At 35.6% G+C, this 21,366-nt stretch overlaps 3 protein-coding genes across 3 annotated transcripts in view; 1 reads left to right on the plus strand and 2 right to left on the minus strand.

Moving 5' to 3' along the window:
* Positions 1-9,977, minus strand: LOC101309032 (probable sphingolipid transporter spinster homolog 2-like). The gene is made up of 15 exons (XM_004292395.1): positions 9,871-9,977; positions 9,474-9,602; positions 8,828-8,929; positions 8,511-8,615; positions 8,308-8,383; positions 6,727-6,801; positions 6,446-6,548; positions 6,290-6,364; positions 2,567-2,632; positions 1,784-1,860; positions 1,576-1,689; positions 910-1,029; positions 593-721; positions 319-397; positions 1-155 (listed from the first exon to the last, which is right to left on the minus strand). The coding sequence occupies exons 1-15, from the start codon at positions 9,975-9,977 to the stop codon at positions 1-3; spliced, it is 1,512 nt and encodes a 503-aa protein (XP_004292443.1).
* A 2,920-nt stretch (positions 9,978-12,897) lies between these two features.
* LOC101309019 lies at positions 12,898-17,473 on the plus strand. Its single transcript, XM_004290288.1, has 5 exons — positions 12,898-13,036; positions 14,667-14,758; positions 15,118-15,207; positions 15,953-16,220; positions 16,937-17,473. The coding sequence occupies exons 2-5, from the start codon at positions 14,716-14,718 to the stop codon at positions 17,211-17,213; spliced, it is 678 nt and encodes a 225-aa protein (XP_004290336.1). The 5' UTR covers positions 12,898-13,036; positions 14,667-14,715; the 3' UTR covers positions 17,214-17,473.
* Positions 17,474-19,057: 1,584 nt separating this feature from the next.
* LOC101296443 (probable sphingolipid transporter spinster homolog 2-like) overlaps positions 19,058-21,366 on the minus strand; it is a 9,424-nt gene continuing 7,115 nt past the window's right edge. The window contains exons 13-16 of the mRNA XM_004290246.1: positions 20,826-20,945; positions 20,440-20,568; positions 19,772-19,850; positions 19,058-19,447 (exon numbers count right to left, since the gene is read on the minus strand). Of these exons, the coding sequence (XP_004290294.1) occupies positions 19,314-19,447; positions 19,772-19,850; positions 20,440-20,568; positions 20,826-20,945 (462 nt within the window). The 3' untranslated portion in view covers positions 19,058-19,313. The remainder of the gene's footprint in view (positions 19,448-19,771; positions 19,851-20,439; positions 20,569-20,825; positions 20,946-21,366) is intronic.

The raw sequence follows: 21,366 nt of genomic DNA on the forward strand, positions 1-21,366 counted from the left end.
TTACACACCAGTTGAATATGTGACAGGTTCAGCTGCAGATTCAGTTGTTTCTGTCTTCTTCTCTTCAAGCGACGGTGTTTCAGTTGTTATCACATCATCACTTTCTTCATCGTCACTTTCTTCTTCAGATCTATCCGCGCTGTCCAAGAAAATTCCTGCAGTAGTGGAAACAAAAACTTCAAAGGTAAATATGAACAGGGTTTAGGGTCCGAAATTGTAAACTTAATTAAAGTCGGAGAAGCTGATCATCACAATCCTCCGATTTAGGGCAAGGAAAAGAAAGCAAGAAACGTAACAGAGTAACTAACAAAAAGTTACCTGTAAACCATATGCCCGCTGCTGGAATTAAAATGGATGTTAGAATAAGAACAGTTGACCTCCAATTCTTCATGTGGTCCTGCACAGTCAAAACCAACTCTAAGAAACCAAACACACTTGACTAGAATATGAAACTAACTCACGATTGCTTTCTATGATTGAGCATTAACAACGCACACACTTCTCCTATGTCAACTGGAATCTCAACAGAATACCAGCTTCACCAATTGTAAGGCATGGACGCAATGACAGATTATATTTAAATAATTCAGACCTGGACAACTCCAACAACAGGTGAGGAAGGCACATCTCCAAATATGTGAATTGCAACAGTCGAAATGGCCATAGATAGTGGCCTCAAACTAGGTTTAACACAATGGAGACAAACGAAATTTACAGGACCCTGCGGAGGGAAACATATAAAAATTGCAAGAATAAATATTCGACGGATGTCATTTCCTGCTAAGCTCAGTGTATTAAACTGTCAATGGTAACTAGCTATTTTCATATTTAAACCGTAAGAGAAATCTGAAAAATAGGTGAATCGAACAAGCCGGCCAAGTAAGTGGAATTAATTGATTAGATGTGTACCATAGTTGCAAAGAGAAGTAGTTGCCCAACTGCAAAAAGAGCAAGGAAACCATACATGTTCTTGCAGCAAAAGGCACCAAAGCATAATAATGCCCCAAGAAAAGTTGCTGTTGAAAGAAGCTGCAATATGGTAGAAGTCTAGTATTTAGAGAGGCAAAAAAACGAAGCGAAAAATAATACAGTAAATAAACTTAGGACCTAATCCCAACTTTCTGATGAAAGCTGCACTGCCATTCTTGTTTGAGAATGCATAACACGAAGAAAGGCATCAGTCATCATTTTACCTATCAAAATACAATCGCACGCCAACCTCATTTGTTGATATCATACTTCACAACCTGTGAAATTCTGATGGGTTCCTAATTCATATCCAATTAGCTTCCTAGCACCCAAAAAACAAAATATAGAAAATGGAATTTGTTTTCCACTCCGCAAAAGACTGTATGGCATCTATATATAGACGTGCTTCTCAAAAGGACTATGTCACTATGAATGTTTATAGACTATTAAATAGCATTAGAACATAAGCAAAAAGAATGCAAATTAACAAAATTCAAAAGCAAATGATGAAGTACCCCAGTATTCCAGGCGAGAAAAGAAATAATGCATGGAGCTTGGAAGGCAATCTAGATCCTTCCAAATAGAAGTACAAGCTAGAATACCTACCTTGAAAGCATTGGAGATAGTGTTAGACATGAAGTCCAGAAGGAAGCCTCCCGCTAGTGTACCTAATATTCCGCACACAATTGTAATACCTCCAAAAATCATATCTGCATTAGTCTGCCGAATACCATGAAAAACAAAAACCATGAATATGAGAACAACAGGAAAGCTTTATATTGAACAATTTATCAAATAAAATGCAGTTTCTTACCATATGATATATATTATAGCCGGCCTTAGGCCCGTAATATGAGTACGAACCGATTACAAAGGTGTATGCTACATAACCTAAGAACGAAATTTTAACAGCACAGAAGAAAATTAGTAGTAGCTAGACAAAGATCACTAAATTATTATATCTCAACTGATGAGTTATGAAAAAACGTAGTTACCAAGAAAAATAGCTAGTTTACAGAGAAACAACGATGAACCAAAGAAATCACATACGAAAGATGGTAGGTAAAGCAAAAGGCCGGAGAGGAAAGTAAATGGCGGAAGACTAAGGTGTGTTAATGCATGGTATGTATCAACTTTGTCCTAAAGTTGAAAAATGAGTCCTCAAAGTAGTAAATTTGGTCCTCAAAGTTGTAAAATTCTAGTTACAACACTAGTCCTCAAATGGTAAATGTGTTCTTAAAGTGATAATTTAGCCCTCAAAGTTACATCAACTTTTTTTTTTATCACTTTAAGAACTCATATTACCATTTTAATGAATAATAATACTACTTTAAAGACTCATGTAGTAACTACAAATATTTACAACTTTAATGACTCATTTACAACTTTGAGGACTAATATTATCACTTTGATGACTCATTTTACAACTTTGAGGACTAATATTATTACTTTGATGACTCATTTTACAACTTTAATGACTCATTTACAACTTTGAGGACTAATATTATCACTTTGATGACTCATTTTACAACTTTAAGACAAAGTTGATGCATGCCATACATTAACACATTGTATAATTTTTCAAGTAAAAACGTACCAAGAACATCAATGATATAAACCTTGTCAACCAAAAGATCCTTCATATCATTCATAAACCTTGAAAGATGATTCTTTAATTTTGTTGCAAATTTTGGCCTGCCACAAAATAAGAATCTAAACATCAAATGTATCTATGGTAGGTATTCCCCAAAAGCATGTCATGTTAGCGCTAAAAAAAAATATAAACAAAAAATAATATCTATGATAAAAAAAACTGCTAGAAATTAGGAAATGGACTTATACAATAAACAAACTTTCTTCTCTAATTCAAAAAACAAGCCCTGATACAGTGACAAATGCATCACCTACGAACACTAAAGTCTTGCTTCGTTTCCAACCTGCTTGCATGGAAGTGGGCCTCAGTGACACGGCTTTAAAACATTTTATTTGTCTCCTTTAGAAAAAGTTATTATTTAAGAGTTTGGGTCATGTACTCGTGTAGTCATATAGAGAGATGCTTTATTTCTAGCTTGTGGATTCTTTGGCCACTCATTTTTCATAGTTTGTTTGTTTTTCTTTGTCCCAAAAAAAAAAAACAAATGTTGATATATAAGATGATAATAAATTGATTCAAAAACACTTGTCTCCAAACAAAATGGGGTAAGTTGTTCATTATTTTACTTGTACATTAGAAAAATAGATCAATCAAATCTATAATGTCAACAATAGTTGCTTTATTTGTGAACATATAACACAAAAACAGAAGATTCACAATGTCAGAAACCGACATTTTATTCACATTTATATATGGTGGATATGTTTAAAGGCAATATATTATGAGTTATCCTTGATGAACAACGTTCAACTACATCAGTTTTAGTGACTAGATTTGAGAATTGTAGCTAAAGACGAGAGCGACTCAGAAAAAACCCTAGCTAAGTAGCGAGTGCAAATCCCATCTTGTCTAGTGGCAGCCTTGCCTTGGCAGCCGTTATGGCTTCGCCGACGCCTAGCTTCACTGCTGGACGAGATTTCTCTATGCCCATTTAGTCTCTTGCCGGGGTTTTTGGCCATAGGACAGAGAGAGGTTCTAGATCTGGTATTTTTTGTGAGTTTGGTGGTCGTTGGTGTTCTGCGTTGAGAACTCTGGCGGCGAGGGTAGTTTGATGATTGGGTCAACGCCGTTGTTGGTCGTGGGTCGCAGACTCGTGGTTCTTTGGTGAGCGGGTCAACCCTTGGAGTGGTGCACTGAAGGGTATTGGGATGCCTTGTCGAGGATTCACGCAGCTGTGACACCGTCCGCTAATTGGTGACGTTTGAAGATCGGAGAGGCTGGCGGTGAGGACGGGGGTGACGGATCTGGTCATGCCTTTTGGATTTGGGTCAAGCTCAGGTTTTGCAGCTATGTGGGCTTCTAGTTGGGCTTAAGTTTGCTATTTGTGGATTTAAGCCTTTTCTAGCCTAGTGGGGACTGGGAAGTTCTAAGGGTTTACACCCAATCTAGTAATCTAGGCTGACTACTATTGCCCTGACCTAAAGTGCACGAATAAATTTTCTTGCTACTATTCTGTGTTGGGAACGTGAGCAGACAGACTGTGATGATTAGCTTCATTAGATGACTGCGTATGGCTTGGAGTACTGCAATTGAGTGCCTTGGCTCCAACCATACACGTACTTCTTTAGTATCTCTTTGTGTCTAGTATTTTACCTCTGCTAGGCTCACAATAAATGAGCCCCTTGTCTATATGATCATTTGCGGTTACTGTATATTGTCATTCTGGCATTCGAATATCAATGAAACTTTCATTTTTGTCAAAAAAATAAAAAAGGCAATCTATTATGGCAACCATGTGGTGGTAAAAGACATAATTTCTATTAATACACATGACAAAATAATTTTTTGCATATATATAAGTTGAAGGATGAATGACTCACTTGGCAAGTTCATGTGTGATAGAATTTGTTACATCTTCCTTCATAGAAATTGCCCTATCATTGGGGTTCAAAGCACCTGATTGGGTTTCAAAACAATATTAGCAATAGCTAAAGAAGAACTTATCAAAAGAAATATAACCAACATAACATAAAGATTAATTATCTTGTTAAGAATAGGAGCTACAAAAAGTGTAGTAAATAGTTATTGGTAAAGGAAGAGAATCAAAGACAGAAGAAATTCATGATATAGTCAAATATTAAATATAAATGTTTTTCATCCTCTCAAGCATACAAGTTTGTGCTCGTAATAATTTATATTTCTTAAAGCATTGTCCAATAACATGATAATAACATCTTTTATTTTTTTTTCCATATATCATGGTACCAGAGTTTGTTCGCTAATTGACCTTCAAACTGCTACCCAAAAACTAGGAATGAGAAAACATTTTAATCATGAAGCAATATTCTTGAACAAATGATTTAATCAATAGCATTGACCTTTATCATAGAAAACATATTAGGCTTAGTTTGGTATTGCAGTGAGAAAAATCTGTTGTATAAAAACTCAGCTATAAAAATAATTTGCTGTAAAATAAATATACTGAATGTTTGGTAAACTGCTTTTTTAAAATTGTTTTTATTGAAATAATGTAATCAACCTGTTTGGTAACGTGAATGCTAAAACACAATAATCATGTATATTAACCAAAATAGACATCATACATATAAACTTCTCTTCTCTTACTCATAGCAAGTAGAACTCATGTACATCGTTGTAGATCATTGCAGATTTGCAGTATTGCAGAAAGTATATTCCGTGAACTCGCTAATTAAAGATTCTCATAATCGATTCACAATAACCATTTATACACTGTATGATATCTTGAGAGTGTTTGTATTACATAATATACAATTCAAGCTTCCTATTAAAATCATTATATAACTGTTCATAAGTTCTGGTAAGTAAACATATAAACAAAATCTGGGAGAAAAAATAAAAGAACAAAACGCCAAGGCGCCAAGCACTGGTGAAAGAAACAAGACTTATATTTGAGAATTATTCTCAAGATCCAACCTCTATCTTAATTAATTGAATTCATCAACTATTCAACTAACTGGACCTGTACCCAGAGCAAGTTTAAGAAGCAAGCCATATATAGATTCAAACAGGTACGAGCAATCTATGTTGGAATTAATTTGACTGAATGAAACCGAACCCAGAGAAAGTTTTGAGCGGTGTCAAACAATCAGAGATAGAGATCCATGAAGGCATATCTTGGGTAACGTTGCATCGCGAACAATGAATTCAGAGCAGAATTGACAGAAGTAAAGGTGAAGAACAAGAGATTGAATAAGAAAAGGATCAAAAATTAGAGGAAGCGAGCATGCCCATCACGATTGAATATGGCGAAGTCAATGAAGTTCATTGAGGGTGTATTAGGATTTCCAAAAAAATTATTAAACCACCAATGCTTGAACAAGCGTTCCGTAAACGTGGATGAGAAAAAGCAAGGCACGACCTGCTTTTAAAATTTGTGGTTTTCTACTGTAAATTTAAAAAAAACGCAGTTCTGGAAGTTCTACCAAACAGGTTGAGAGCCCAAAAATATAAAAATAAGCGAAAATTCCTCCAAAACCTCAACCCCAAACGGGGCCTTAGATGGACCAAATTAAATTATAAAGGGTCAAGAGAACTAATGAATGATGAAAAATGTCATATAAAAATAGAAGATCCTACAAAATCTTATGGAGCAATTCATGAATGTTTCACATATAACATATTTATTGAAAATATTCCTATTAATTATAAGCTCTTCAGACACAATAATTCATGTTATGTGCAGACAAAGTATACCTTGAACTTCTGAGACAACCGTCTCATGCAAAATCATTGCTTCAGTTGATTCATTGTGCTTAAACCCTGTAAAAGGTATTTGATTAGTTATGACTTATGGCGGCCATAAAATGGTAGATCACAATAAATTCATGCATACAAGTACACCTTTCATCCGCAATGGCTTCATAACAAATCCTAGAATAGCAAATGGAAGCATCAAAATTGCCTCCCCCCAAAATGCAGCACGCCAACTGAGAGAAGTTCCCACCTATACATTAAGATAACAGACAATCATAAACTAATCAATGGTTGAAATATTTAATGAAATTTAGAAACAATTGAGGAATTTTTTGCAGTTGTACAAGAATATTTTCATATATCCATAATGTCATGATCTAACAATTTTTATTTCATAAATCATGAAACAATGGGGTATATAAACTTACCAAGCCTCCGTAAACATAACCAAGTGCATATCCAGATGGTATGCACATGTAGAATGTCGAAAGCCATATAGTTTTCTGACATAAAAAGACACGATCAGTTGACAGAAAACTTCAAATAGGAATAATAAGACATAAACAAAGAGGTTGCAACATTATCAGTATATCTAAGAGAACATAAATGATAAGTGGATGGCGGGAGGGAATGGGGGAGACACAATAGAAAGTAAAGAAAATCTACAACTGAGAACATAAGCAAAATCCTATAAAATAAACGTAAGATGACTGCAACATGTTCTACTATACACGTCTAACTACATACGCCACTACGTACTATACTATGACTCTATGAGACCATCTAGTTAAATGTATTTATAACACACAAACCACCGAACATATCTAAAGGCTATTTTAGTTCCACTATATCCAAATAGCAATACATTAGTAATACAACTACTAATAAATCCAAATATATTTCATTATATACGTATAACGGAATCAAAAGTCATTGCATATGCCACTACCATACTATAAACATCAAGTTAAGAATATATAAAAAACAAATTGACACACAACAAACCACCAAATAAAATACAATACCCTGAAAAGTTTTTGTTTGCCAACAATACCGGAGATTCAGGCCTGAAACACCGACCTTTTTGTTTCGACAAAAACCTTTGAAAAACTATATTATGAGTCCTGATTTGACACAACACTACCGGAGCTTATCTAGCTATTTGAAAAACTTCTCTTATAACATTTCTATACCACTAATGAGCACCCATTGTTAGAAAATAATAATAATAATAATTTAATTAATAATGATATACTTATTGTTATTATTAACAATATTAAATAATAAAAAATAAATAGATAAAAGTTGAGAACTTTCTCAAAGTTAACAAAAAGTTTGTAAATTCCTAGTGATGAACCGGAATCTTTCCGTTTTTTAAACTGATGCACCTATTTATTTTCCCAAAAAAGGTTTACCTTACTTCAATAAACAAAATGATTAATGGTGTGTCACAATAAGGGAGCTGCACAATCTAAAAATCAGTCATAAGCCCTTTGAACTCGAGGCCGAAATGACAATTGAGGCTAACAACTTTCTAAATTTAGCCATTTGTTAGAATCTTATAGATTGGTAATTTCTAGAACTCAACCTCATTCAAATGTTGTAAGAACATTCTGAAAAGTCAACTTTATAACAAACTTTTATTTTGTACCTTTATACTGCATCATACTCTAGCTAGTAATCCTTCGTATCATCCATCAATTAAAACAATTTTCAGTTATAGTACCAACTCAAAGAATGGAAACCGATCATCAGCCTAGACCTAAGATGTACATCTAACCACGTCTTCAAAGAGACTACAAGACACGGAGGCTTCGCAGCTTAAAAAAATAGTAAAAGAAGATCTCACGTGAAAATGACATGAAGATCAAGCATTGTCTAATTAATTGTTGCTAACATGAAACTAATCATGAGACTGTTATTAAATTAATCTAATAATAATAATGTTATTATCTCATGTCAAACAGATGTGAAACCATAGATTTAAACAGAAACAAAAGTTCGAATACCTGAGCAGCTGGAGCATTATCATCAATAAATGGAGCTGCAAGACTAATAAATGAAGCCTCACCAACACCAACTAGCCTTTAAAAAACAACACTTGGATTAATTCAGGAAAAACCAACCAATATAGCATAAAAATATCTCGTATCAACAATAAAAAGCTAGGCCAGAGGTGTATAGAGAAAACAAGAAGAATCAAGTCACTTACATGCGACAGATGAAGAGAGACAAGAAGCTGAATGAAAAACCACAACCAGTTACAGCAAAAGTCCATACTGACAATCCAACTCCAATAAGCCTAAATGGATTTACACTGCAAAATTAGATAATACATAATTGAGAAATTGAAATTTTTCTTCTGTAGTAAGTTACATCATTATATAAATATAGTGAGCTCTCTTTCTTTTAAAAAAAAATTCATGCATATTTTTCAATGAATATAATTTGCAATACTCAGTACTTGTGTGCAATAACTGAGATGATATCTTCAATAGTATGCACTACCATGGCAACAAATCATATTACCTCTTTGCTAGTGATGCAAAAATTGGAGAAGCCACCAAAAGTCCAACCAAAAAAGCTGACGATAGACATCCAACTTTAAAATTTGTCAATAAAAAATACCCCCTACAAAGAATTGTAATCAAGAAGACATAAACTTTCTGATGAAAATTTTTCATGGCAAGTAGACAACGGTAAAAAAGAGGCAAAGAGGAATCATGTTTAGCATGAGTAACTAAGAAGTATAAGAAAAGCAGAAGCGTAAAGAACAAAGGTTAGACATAGAATTTAAAAAGACACAAACTTTCCTCTCTTTTCTTTTCCTTTAAACAATTCTTAAAACTAACTTTGAGCAGTACCGCATTTACAAAGAAATAATAAGTACAACTGTAGTGTGGAAATTTTAACATATCATACCAGTTGTGCACTAACAATAATCAGAGAACAATTCCAGTTATTTCTCCGGTTATGTGCTTCTAGAATAGATGATCTCTTTCATATAGAGACAAGATTGATTTCTTAACTTTTTATTGAGTAAATTTGTTTCTTGGCTCTCAAGGAACTTCCGGTATGTTTCAAAATGACAACACTGAAACATTATTGTGTGAACTAAACTCATGAAGACACCCAAATGTGGAAAGCTAAAAAAGAAAATAGAAATAACTCTTACTGTATGCCGGTAGGAGGTGTGCATATACCATTCTCACAAATTTCAAGGTTCCCATTCACACCGTTGCTTGATATTGCACCTCGGTCCACATAATTTATCAAGTTAATCACACAAAATATGAGAAGTAACCTGCAATGACAAAGGTCAGTACACATTCATTACAAACCCAAGACAATTTAATACTAATGGCTTCACAATCATTAATTGCGTAACCTTCATATAATACTCAACTCAGCTACCTCCCTAATTACTAAAGTAACATCCAATAATTTTGTCTCAACTAAAAAAAAAATAACATTTCAATTGTGCAGAAAGTCATTTTCTTTCTGAAACCAATTAAAAACAAACAAGCAAAGAAAACCCATAAACAAAATTGAAAACAAAAGAGAAAGATTACCTCTTGGGGGTGAACCAGGACGGACGCTTTGGTTTCCTTCTTAATGAGGTTGAGGCAATGTTGACGACTGACTTTGATTCTTCATGTGGAGGATTGGCCATAGACATGTATTAAAGACCAATATCAAATTTCCCCAAGCCAAGTCAATGACTTGGGTATTAAAATTTAGAGACCCAAATCTCTGTCTCTATATGATCTTGTAATGTAAGGATTTAAGGGTCTTCTGGGTTCGTTTATTTTTACTTTTCTAAGACCAAACAGGAAACAGAACAACAACAACAACAAGTGCTGACCATTGAAAAAAACTGAACACGCGTCGTTCAAAGTCGTCTAACAGATAATAAGGATCCAACTATCGAAGTCTTACTTAACTAAAATAACTAATTATTTCAAGACATGTTTGGAATCATTCGATTTTGATTCAGCTTTTGCAAGGGCATGAATTCTCTGCTTATTGTTGCACGGTAAATTTGTGGACTTCTTATGTTTCATTCGGCCACGTAAGTGCTTCAGACTTGACCCTTGTCTTCGAACCTAAAGATAGACTTTAGCTATATCAAATCAAATCAGAGAGGTTTTAATGAAGACCATTAAATTGAGTAGTATTTGATGAATTTCAAAATAATAGTTTTTTTTTCTTTTTTGAAATCAGGCAAAGATGCCCTCTAGTTTGATGTGGTGTAACTGCTCCCTAGATTTTCATTATTCATAATAGAAGACTAAAACGAGGGGCACATAGAGCCTATACCTCGATATAAAGGGGCACTTATCATCTAATAGGACATATGGAATTATATTAGGCACATCCTCTATCCAAAACTCATCCAACATGGATGTACTAGCAATTTGTGCTAATCTATGCGCAACAACTTTGCTTCCCTATAAACATGTCTAATAAGCAAAAATCGAAAGCATGTAAATATAACATAAAATCAGAAGTAATTAAACCAACCTCAGACAAGTCCTCACTCTCGTTGTTGATAGCATGCAGTACCAAAACATAGTCACCTTCTAGTTCAATTTCATCCCATTGCTGATGTGTGGCACTTATAAGCCTGCTCTCATTCCCTCGGCTTCGACCTTCGACATGCATGGACGACTGCACAAATGTAATAAATTTAGCTAATGCAGCTACACATTAGTTCGTCTCTAACGACGACATCGATTCCACCCCTTCCCATCTTCACATCATAGGCTCCATCTACATTCACTTTCAGTATTCCCTTAGGTGGGAATTTCCATTTCATGGATCTCCTCGGACCCTTACTCACTGATAATAGATATTTTCCTTTTGGTAGTCTTCCAGCAATTTCAATGCCCAAGTCGCCATATTGAAAGTGTTTAAGGTTGGCATTTATACCCATTGGGTATGGATATTTACCCACCCATATATCATGGATAATTTCAATACCCACCCATTTACCCATGAATTTATTATAAGAAACCAAAGTTTAGTTAGCTATAGCTATATATAAAGGCATAATTGTTAATTTGCTACCCTAACTTTCACCGTGGTGTCAATTTGCTACCATAGCTTTCATTTCAGCTAATTTGCTTGATACTCCACCTCTTCTCATCGGCTAATTATAAAAAGTTCGAAACAAGCCGGAGTGGGAGTTGTTTGGTGGCTGCGCCGTCCATATTGCGCAGAGGTATCGTCGGGCAGGAGCATACCTGGCTGGAGACCTGGAGTCGGTCATCCCAAAGGTCGAGTGTCGCCAGTGGGAGGTAGAGGCAATAGGTGGTGATGAGGTGGCAATGGCAAGTATGGATCTGAAAGCCCCATATCAGACATTCAAACCATTTTTAGGTTAGCAGTTTCGAACCCATTGGCAAACATCTCTCATATTGTATCAAACTTGTTTCCACCGGAGGCAAGACAAGATGGTGGGATGGGAAGGAGGGAAGGTTGACGCAACAGCCATTGGCTGTTAGGGATGGCCGGTGTGCCTTCGATGGAAGGACGACGGTGACTTTGTGGGGAGGGAGGCGCAAAGATACTTACAACTTTTATTCTAGGGTTTGGCATGGTAACATGTAGGCCTGGTCCTTGGTTTGGGCCTAAAATTTTATTTCCTTCCGTTATTTTATTTTAATTATGTATTTGGAATTACAACATAATACATACCCATAATGCCAAGCGGCATTATGTCATAAATAATACCCTATTATTATATGGTAGGGTACGAAGGCTTTGTGTAAGTCTATGCATCTTGTGTGCCTCATTTGTTTTAGGTAAGAGGCGTGTCTTTTGCTTGGTCAAATGGGTGGAACCTCTTAGTGACAGGATGAAATTAAGTGTCTTCAGGTTTATTCTCCGGCGACAACATAGTAGGAAAATTGTATTATTGGATATTAGGATATGTGTTCGGCTACATATCTACTAATCTGTCTATTATGCCACCGTTGTGACAAAACAAATAGAGTCGTTTTTAGGGTAGTACTCTTTGCTAGTTGGTGCTGGTTAGAATATATGTACGTTGTAGAGATTCTCGATATTATTTTGGGTCTTTGTAATTAGGGATTTAGGCTTTATTTGTATTTGATGGTTTGATCTTAAAAGTAGCCTCATCAGCCCTTTATTCAATAAAGACGCTCTCAGAGATAGTAAATAGTTTATTTAGCTTAGATAGGTTTTATCTGTATTTTCAAACCGATATCACGACAATAGTATTTTCCAATATGTGGAATTTTAGCCTATAATCTATTTTCTATTAGATTGTATGCTTACTTGTGCGCCGAAATGTAAATGAGGATACAACCCTCATACGAATTTTATGATCCTACTTGTCCTCTATACGCATGGTAACGGACCGATTCATATTGTACAATTTACTTGAGTATAACAAAATTCTCTTTGAGTTCAAAAAAAAAAAAAAAAAAAAAAAAAAAAGTAGTATTTTGAGTATTTTCCAATCGAGTTCTTCTAAGAAAAAACAAATATTCTTCTCAAGAAAAAAAAAAAAAAAATAACAAGGTAGTATATAATTGGATGATGATATACCATACAAGGTAGTAAAATTGCCCAGTTTCGTCGCGCCGGTGTTCTTCTTCCAGCAGCTGTGCATCAAAACGACTAGCCTTTGTCTACCGACTCGCGAATCAAAACCCTTACTCACAGATCAAAAACCCCCAATTCGAAACCCTAATCCTACAATCTATTCAGGTACGACTCTGCTATATATGGGAAGTTTGCATTCAGATAATAATTAGCTTAGTTCTTCAGTCTTCAAAGAGGCCCTGAAATTCACTCCATTTATATATGTATGCTGAGGACCAAGATCGCACTTTTCATCATGAAATTGAAATTTCATTGATAAAATCGGATTAATAGTCTGCTGCTGTTTTCTATTTGTGTCTGAATGAATAAGAAGTCTAATTACCGGTTTGGCATAATGGTGTCGATTGTGATTCAAACCAATTTGTTTCTTGGAGAGTTCAAAGATGGACATAGGCAATTCAAGGCCCTACCTTCATTTTACGTCGAATGGCTGCTACCCCTTAAACATAGATTCATATCATACTATGGCCATTTGAGGACTAGCTGACATCAGGCATGTAGAAGCAGTTGGGTTTCACCCCATAATTAGAAAAGATCAAAGTCCGATTAACAGAATGTACTGAGTAATATGTTTTGATTATTTTGCACTGTTGCTTACTAGTAATGCTTAAGATCAAAGTTTCTGTGCAAAATTTTCATTCGCTGCCTCTATTGTGATCATTGAAAATTCAGGTCCACACATAGTTGCTTTGTGGTCTATTGAAGTTTTTTGAGACAGTAATTACAGTAAAGCTTTCTGGATGAAGATTGTTTGAAAGAAAAATTTTATGTTGGCATTGTTCATTGTCACTTATTCTTATGAGACTGAATTAACACTTTTCAAACCATCTTCAGATTTTATTTTATAATTCTTTTGGCAGACTTTAGTGGAGTTGGTAAGCTAGTCATCATTTTTCTGTAAAATGGTCGACCTCACACTACACATAATGATATTGTTCTTTCTGATTTATTGGTTAAAAAGGAACAAAATGTAGTTTCTTTCGGGTGTTTAAGTTCAAGCATGGTGCCACATCCCTTCAAATTGTGCTGAAATTAATGAGGACTTGACGATTGATTTTGACTGTTAATTCATATGCAGTTTGGAAAAGTGCCTGTGTGTCTAGATACGTTTTGTTTTGTAAATAGTTAGGATACATGGTGGTATATTGGACTTCTCAGCCTAAAAATTTAAAAGGATGAACCTAAATCTAATCCCATCACGAAGAAGTCCTTTATTTTTCCCACTCTTCCTCTTTTGAGAGAATGTGAAAATCTGTTGGGCAACTTTTGATATACATCTGTTTGACATCTTCGGCTAATTCGGCTAATTCATAATCAGTGTCTTCTCAACTGTTCTTCCAGTTTGGGTAGGTTCTTATTGTTCAATTTTTTTATTTTTTTATTTTTTTGAAGAAACAGCTTTTAATTGAGACAAATAGCAAATAACAAGGAGGCGGACAAGGAGTCCGCTTAAGAAGAAAAGAGAGCAGCTATGACTGAAGGCATAGCTGCTCAAACTTTTATTGCTCAATCTTTGACACTTGTCAATTTCGTAGGTTGGGTATGCTATGTGATTTCTGGGCCATGTTCTGGGGTTACTTACTGTGTTTCTCAATTATGTTGAACAAAACTGAATGATATATATGAACTGAATCCATTGGTTTAGTTTCTTTTGCTTCGGTGTCCTTTGAAATTCATGTATGCTGTTGCTCCGGTTGAGAATATAGTGTCTCACAAAATTTTCTGATATTGACAGATCCAAACACAGGAAGGGAGTTCTCTGCTCGCTAGTTGACAAACACAATATGTATCATCCTACTAGAGGTGGAGTTCGTGGTGGTCGAGATCGTAAGGCCTCTCTCCCTTGCTTTATGCATATGATTATTACACATTTTTTTCTCTACTGGGTCTTTCTCTTTTCTGCTAAGTATTTTTGATGGAAGTCATACTAGACATTCGGAGTAAACCTCAAAATAGAGATAGAATGAGGAATCACAAATCTAATGCCCCAAGTAGACTGAAGGTCCGAAAGCCTAAACGAACATCAGAAGCACCTTGATAATGTTTCTATACTCTCTAATTTTTATGTGCATACTCATTGACATGATGGATACAAATAGATCTATTGTAATTTAGGTGCGTACTGTTTGGAAGCTATGTGATCTTTTTAATGCTTTACTGATTTTCTTCTTACTTTTGCTCTACAGAGTTTAGTTGGGACGATGTTAAGGTTGACAAGCACCGTGAGAATTACCTTGGCCACAGTATCAAGGCCCCTGTTGGTAGATGGCAAAAAGGTAGAATCTTGATGCTATTTGCATTGTTTTAGTTCTATTCTTTTATTTTAACCATTTTACATGAAGTATTTAACATAGGTTTTTGTTGGAAGGATAAGCTGTCAAGTTCTTGGTTATGAATCAATCCATGCTCATCTTCGTTGATTTTTTTGTTCATTTTCGTTGGGAAGATCTTTGATATACATTTCGAATTTGTGACTAATTTTGTCAATACAGTTATTGCTTTCCAATGTCAAGAAGTCTTCTACAATGTATCACTAATTGATTTTTCTTTTCATCTTGTTGTGGAATGTGGCATCTGATCTTATAGGACATTAGTTATGGGCCAACCCGCAATGTGTTAAGAATCTAAAACATCCATTGTAGGCCATATACTCTTCATCCCTTTCAATATACTAGCTAAATCAGAAAAAAGTTTACTCATTTGAATAGTCCTCAACATTGTTATAGATTCTATGTTCTATGTTTTTATTTGAAAGACTGTGTTTTCATAATGCCAAAAAAGATTTATCTGTTTGTCTATTCTTCGTCCTTTCAATATATTAGCCGAATCAAAAAGTGTTTAGTCATTTCGAATTACGTTAAGTTCTATATGTTGGAAACACTGTTTTCATCTCTTTATATCATATTAGTTAGATGCCAAAAAAGACTATATTTTGGTGATCAAACTTAATATTTGTTTTGGAATGTTTCGCTTAAAGACTTAAGGGGATTGTTTACCGTGTTTATTATACTGCTTCAACAGGTAAGGATCTAAACTGGTATAGCAGAGACAAAAAAACATTGAGTGCTGAAATGGATGCTGCAAAAGAGGAGATTAAAAGAATTAAGGAGGAAGAGGATCAGGCTATGAGGGAGGCTCTTGGCTTAGCTCCTAAGCGTGCAAACCGAGCTCAAGGCAATCGGCTTGATAAGCATGAGCTCTCAGAACTTGTGAAGCGAGGTTCTACTGCAGAGGACTTGGGTGAAGGGCATGCTGAAGCAGCACACGTACATGGTCTTGGTTTTTCAAGGTTGGTATTTCAAAATAACTTTTGATTTGTATACATAGATTTACAACAATGCACAACCACATCTGTTGTAATTTCTTCAGAAAATCAAGCCATAATGAAAATTGACTGTCAGTTATTGTAATTTCACCATAATGAGTCGCAACAATTAGATGAAACAGAAAGAGAATATATACATCAAATCGTGAGATTGGATAGGCATATATAATCTCTATTATCATTAAGTAATAAACTTGGTATGCTAGAGTTGCTAAATGGGGAAGTTAACATGGGTGGAAGTTTGAACTTGTGAGGAAGAACTAGGAAGAGGATGAAGGATCAAGCATCAAATATGAGTCAACCTTAATACTTAATTGGCAAGAATTGATCTTAATTTACTTTATGTTTAATGTATACTAACTCTAAAGCTTTACTTTATCAAATTAGATCATCTATACCATGATAAAGGTAAATGAAAAAGGTCAAGTATGCCGCTTTTCATAATAACTATTGGAAATATGTTACATTGTAACAATGTAACGTCTGAAGTGATATGTGTCACTGTTGTGCAACTAAAGTCTAGGGGGTTTCTACATTTTATTTGATATGCTTTCTAGGGTGTCATCTTTCCTGCAGTCATGTTTGTATTCCCTTTATTGTTTATTGAGCGATATGTTTTGATACATCATTGATCATTCAATCTTTCAGTTTTCACCCTGTTATTTTTTATCTTACTGTAGAGCACCTGTCCCTTGGGATGATTCAACTTCTCTTCAGCCTTCAGTCAAGGGGGGTGCAAGTGTACCTAAAATGGAAGATTTTCCTGTGCCTAAACTTACACCAAAAGAAAACGTTGAAGAGGAGTCCGAGGATGAAAGCAGTCGAAGGAAAAGGAGGCGTGAAGAGAGGAAGCACGAGAAACATGAGAGGCGTGAGAAACGTGAGAAGCATGAAAAAGGGCATTCCTCAGACGAGAGGAAACATAGGAAAGACAAGGAGAAGAGGAGACATGCTTAGGACTTTGAATAAATGTTTCAGCTTCAAAAGCCTTTGGGATCCATCAGAACCTTCAAATGGATATGATCCTTTGTTGGTGGTCAACCTCATCCTAACTGTGTCGTCTGCATCTATATTGTATGAGACAATTTCAGAAGTACACTTGATGCAATGATTGTACTTGTTATTATCAATACTATGCCATCTGTAAGGAATATTAATTTGCGCAATCCAGTCCCCTGCGACACAGTTCAGTTTCAGGGCTTCATGTCTTGGAATTAGATAAATAATTGAATGGTGTTTAATGGGTTGTATAACATCAGAGTTATTGGGTATAGTAATTGTTTTCTGAGCGATCCCTGTTCTTGGTAACCAACTATAGGTCTCAGAGATTGCAATATCCATTATCGATTAGCCTAACCAAGGAAGGTATGATCTTTTTATTTTCTTTTGCATTATACATCACGCCTTTTATCTTTAATGGAAACAACGGTCTTTATTCAGAATTGAGAAAGTACAAAGTATACGACCAAAGAAAGAAAGCAAAAGTTGATTAGTGGTGCGGGCAAGGATATTGTTTGAGTTGTGGCTTTGGCTCTTCCCACCTATGCGCGTGTCTATCCGTTAACGAAGCAAATGTGTGCTCCGGGGCCTAGTTTTTCGTAGGTTATCTGATTTGAGTGATTTCAACGGTGTATTTTAGCCAAGCTTGATAATCCTTACTCTGGAATGCTACATCGAACATTTTCTAGTCAGTGAGTGATTTAATTAGCTATAATTTGGTTTGAGCATTTGTCCGAATGAAGAGGCAGAGGCAATTTTGGCAAGAGTGGTCAGTTTTCAGTGAAAACAGCCTATAGATTTTCTGTCTCTACTTCATCTTCTCGCAGTCCTTTTGAACTATCAGTGGGTGTGAGTTTTGGAAGAAAATATGAAAGGTAACAAATCCAAGTTCTGCTAAAATCCACATTTGGAGAGAATGTCATGACATACTGCCATGTATGGAGCTTTTATCTTCAAAAGGGGTGGAGTTGGAGACTTTGATCTGTCCCCTTTGCTCTAATGCTATTGAGACGGTACTTCATCTATGCCGGGATTATACTTTCACTAAGCAGCTGCTCCAATTCTCCAAACCAATGTGGTAGTATACAAGGTATGCCATGCATTATTACATTTTGGTGTGTAAACTTCTGTTCGAATATATTCAAAAAAAAAAAAAAACTAGTCTTTGAAGAGTCTTGGAGAGGAGCGTAATTGGTATATCTTCTTTGGGGAGTTTGATAGGAGCGTGATTGTAAAGTGTGGGATAACAAAAGCAGTCAAGTCAGTGATGTTTTGATTTCAGTAGTGTCTCGACTACAAGAGTTCCGATTTCAAAATTGAGAAGCTGGGAACTCTTGACTACGTGTAGGGAGAGTGGTACGCTGGAATGCACCTCCTGCAGGATGGCTTAAGGTGAATGTTGATGCTTCACCTAGAAGCAATGGCGTGCAGCATTATGACAGTCCAGCTTGTGATTGATAATGATTTTCTCCGGCTATTTTGGAGACAGATTCTGAGAATGTTCCGAGGCAAGTAGAAAATGCCAAAATGGAGATGGACAGAACACTTGAGTTCTGGGACGAGTCTTTGATGATTTGAGTTTCAACTCTAAATGCTCATGCGAACCTGAAAATCACTCGCACCAAGAGGAACAGCCCATCTCATGGCAGATTTCAGCTCCTTTTCTCCTAGCTGCTTTAGCAGCTGATAGTTCTAATGATTAATTGATTCTAAAGTCTGACAAAAAAAAAAAGAAAAAAAAAGAAAGGGAAGGGGGATGGGGATGGCATCTAGTATTTTTTACTAGTTTGGCCGCACAGAAAGAAAACAATGGACTGAATTGGAATTTTACGCAGAAATGACCTCTGGATCATAATTTCTTACAAGCATTGCAAGAATTAAGAATGACGGTGTACACTGTCATTGTCAAGAAGAACCGAGAAAAAAAAAGAAAAAAAAAAAGAAGAGAATTGCCCTTGGACCTGGGACCATATTTACATGATTTGATGGACATACTGTACAAGCATATGTGACGGGTAAACCAAGATCCCACCTCCCCCTGTTATAAAGTATTTGACATTATGGTTCAGCAATAGATCCAGTCGATTGTGTCTTCGTCCCTTCAAGAAGAGGAGTTGTGCTTGACCTTTCAGTTGTTGAGATAAGATCCTCACTTTCTTCATCAAATCTATCCACACTGGGCAGAAAAACTCCTGTGATGGTATACAAACAATGATTACAGTAACTATATGATCCAGTTTGGTCTGCTCCCTTCACTGGTAATGTACATGTTTCAAAAGGGTAGTCTTTGATGATTCCATCAACATGATGGGAGTTGCCAAAGGAACAGAAAGAAAGAAAATAATTTATTTTAGCTCTTTTCTAGTGACGTGGATATAGTCAAGTATTGATACCAAGTGTCTTACCAGTACTAAAATGCTGTGTCTACAATTACAGAAAACGTCATTTCCATTATTAATATGTGATTGTCCCTTGAATAAATGCCCCAAGAACGTAACAAACTAAGAAACACTTACCTATAAACCATATACCAGCCGCTGGAATGAATACAGATGTTAGAATAAGAGCAGTCGCCCTCCAATTGTTGATGTAATCCTACATCCAGAAACAAATAAATCAAAACATACTCAGCCATACAGTGGAAGTAATGGTACACAGAAATGGTGTATAAGGAAGGTGAGTTTTACATAACTATCACCATCCCTTGGCTGCTATAATGATTTGATATGAAATCACTGCTTGTAAACTTCAAAACTGAGTTCAAGGTATCAAATTCTGCCTCTGGCCCAAATTTTAATCAGTGTCTCAAACCAAGAAATAAAAATAAAAGTACTTCACTCATTTCTTATACTTACGATCTGCCATTAAATGCAAAGATAAAAATTCAACTCAAATATGTGAGCAGGAAGTCAATAGAACTCAGTTTCATCATAAAAAATGGCAGCTTTGATTTTCACCATACATCTACATGTCAGTTAAATCACTTTGAATCACTGCTTAACCACAACCAAAAACGATAAATCGAAAAATTAATGTGTATACTACGTAATCATGCGAAAAGTGTAGGAACATAGAGCTTGCATTTTTAGTTCAGTAATTGCTTCTGGCCAAGTTTTGAAAAGTGTACAGAATAGTCATATTAATGTGTTATTTGCCTGATAGTAATAATAATAGGGAGACTAACCTGGAGAACTCCAACAAGAGGGGAGGAAGGTACATCCCCAAAAAGATGAATAGAAACAGTAGACATGGCCATAGCTAGTGGTCTCATACTAGGTTTGACACAGTGCAGACAAATGTAATTTACAGGACCCTGCGGAGGGAAACATGGAAAGTCAGATTAAGTACCATAGTTCAGGACATAAATGCAATATCGAGTCAATAACAGCGACATAATCATAACAGTAACTACCATATGAGGTATTCCAGATTAAGCCATTAATTAAACCACAAAATACTATTAACAACTTAAACCATTAAGTGAAAATTTGAAAGTACTGTACTAGCAGCATAGGCGAATCAACCAAGTAATCAAATCATAGAAGACAATTTAATTAGATAGGCACATACCTGAGTTGCAAAGACTAGTAATTCACCAACTGAAAACAGGGCTAGGAAAGCATACATGTTTGAGAAGCAAAATGCACTGAAGCAAAATATTGCCCCAAAAAACGTAGCAGCTGAAAGAAGCTGCGAATCCAATATACATTTTTAGATGTGCAATATACAAGAAGAACAATATGGAATATAAAAACCAGCAACAATTGCACAAAAATGGAAAGCACCAGCAGTCGTGTATGCCAAGAAGTACACGAATAAGCTGTACATCGCCCCCCATCTTATGGTATCCTAGTCTTAGACTAGTGTATGGCTGAAGTATACTATGGCTTTGTCATGTTATTCATATACCATATGGAAAAGAAATTATTTATTATCTCATAAACTGATAAAACAAAACATATGTATTTTTTTTCTAAATGCTTAGAGCTGTGAATGCATTGCAAAATTACTATCTTGCACAACGTATCACAACCAAATTGTCTATGTATTTCCTCTCTTTGCTAGGGAAGATTACAGTATATCAACTGAACACGCGACACTCGTGATATTC

The sequence above is a fragment of the Fragaria vesca genome, linkage group LG2, assembly GCF_000184155.1.
Source record: "Fragaria vesca subsp. vesca linkage group LG2, FraVesHawaii_1.0, whole genome shotgun sequence".
NCBI lineage: Eukaryota > Viridiplantae > Streptophyta > Magnoliopsida > Rosales > Rosaceae > Fragaria > Fragaria vesca.

Bases quoted from the DNA above. Each gene is read 5' to 3' on its own strand.
- LOC101309019 (XM_004290288.1), top strand. From the start codon at position 14,716: ATGTATCATCCTACTAGAGGTGGAGTTCGTGGTGGTCGAGATC. The intron at 14,759-15,117 runs GTAAGGCCTCTC...TTTGCTCTACAG, and splicing joins AGTTCGTGGTGGTCGAGATC to AGTTTAGTTGGGACGATGTT. The intron at 16,221-16,936 runs GTTGGTATTTCA...ATCTTACTGTAG, and splicing joins CATGGTCTTGGTTTTTCAAG to AGCACCTGTCCCTTGGGATG.
- LOC101309032 (XM_004292395.1), bottom strand. From the start codon at position 9,977: ATGTCTATGGCCAATCCTCCACATGAAGAATCAAAGTCAGTCGTCAAC. The intron at 8,616-8,827 runs GTAATATGATTT...CTAATTTTGCAG, and splicing joins TTTGCATCACTAGCAAAGAG to TGTAAATCCATTTAGGCTTA. The intron at 6,549-6,726 runs GTAAGTTTATAT...CTTAATGTATAG, and splicing joins GTTATGTTTACGGAGGCTTG to GTGGGAACTTCTCTCAGTTG.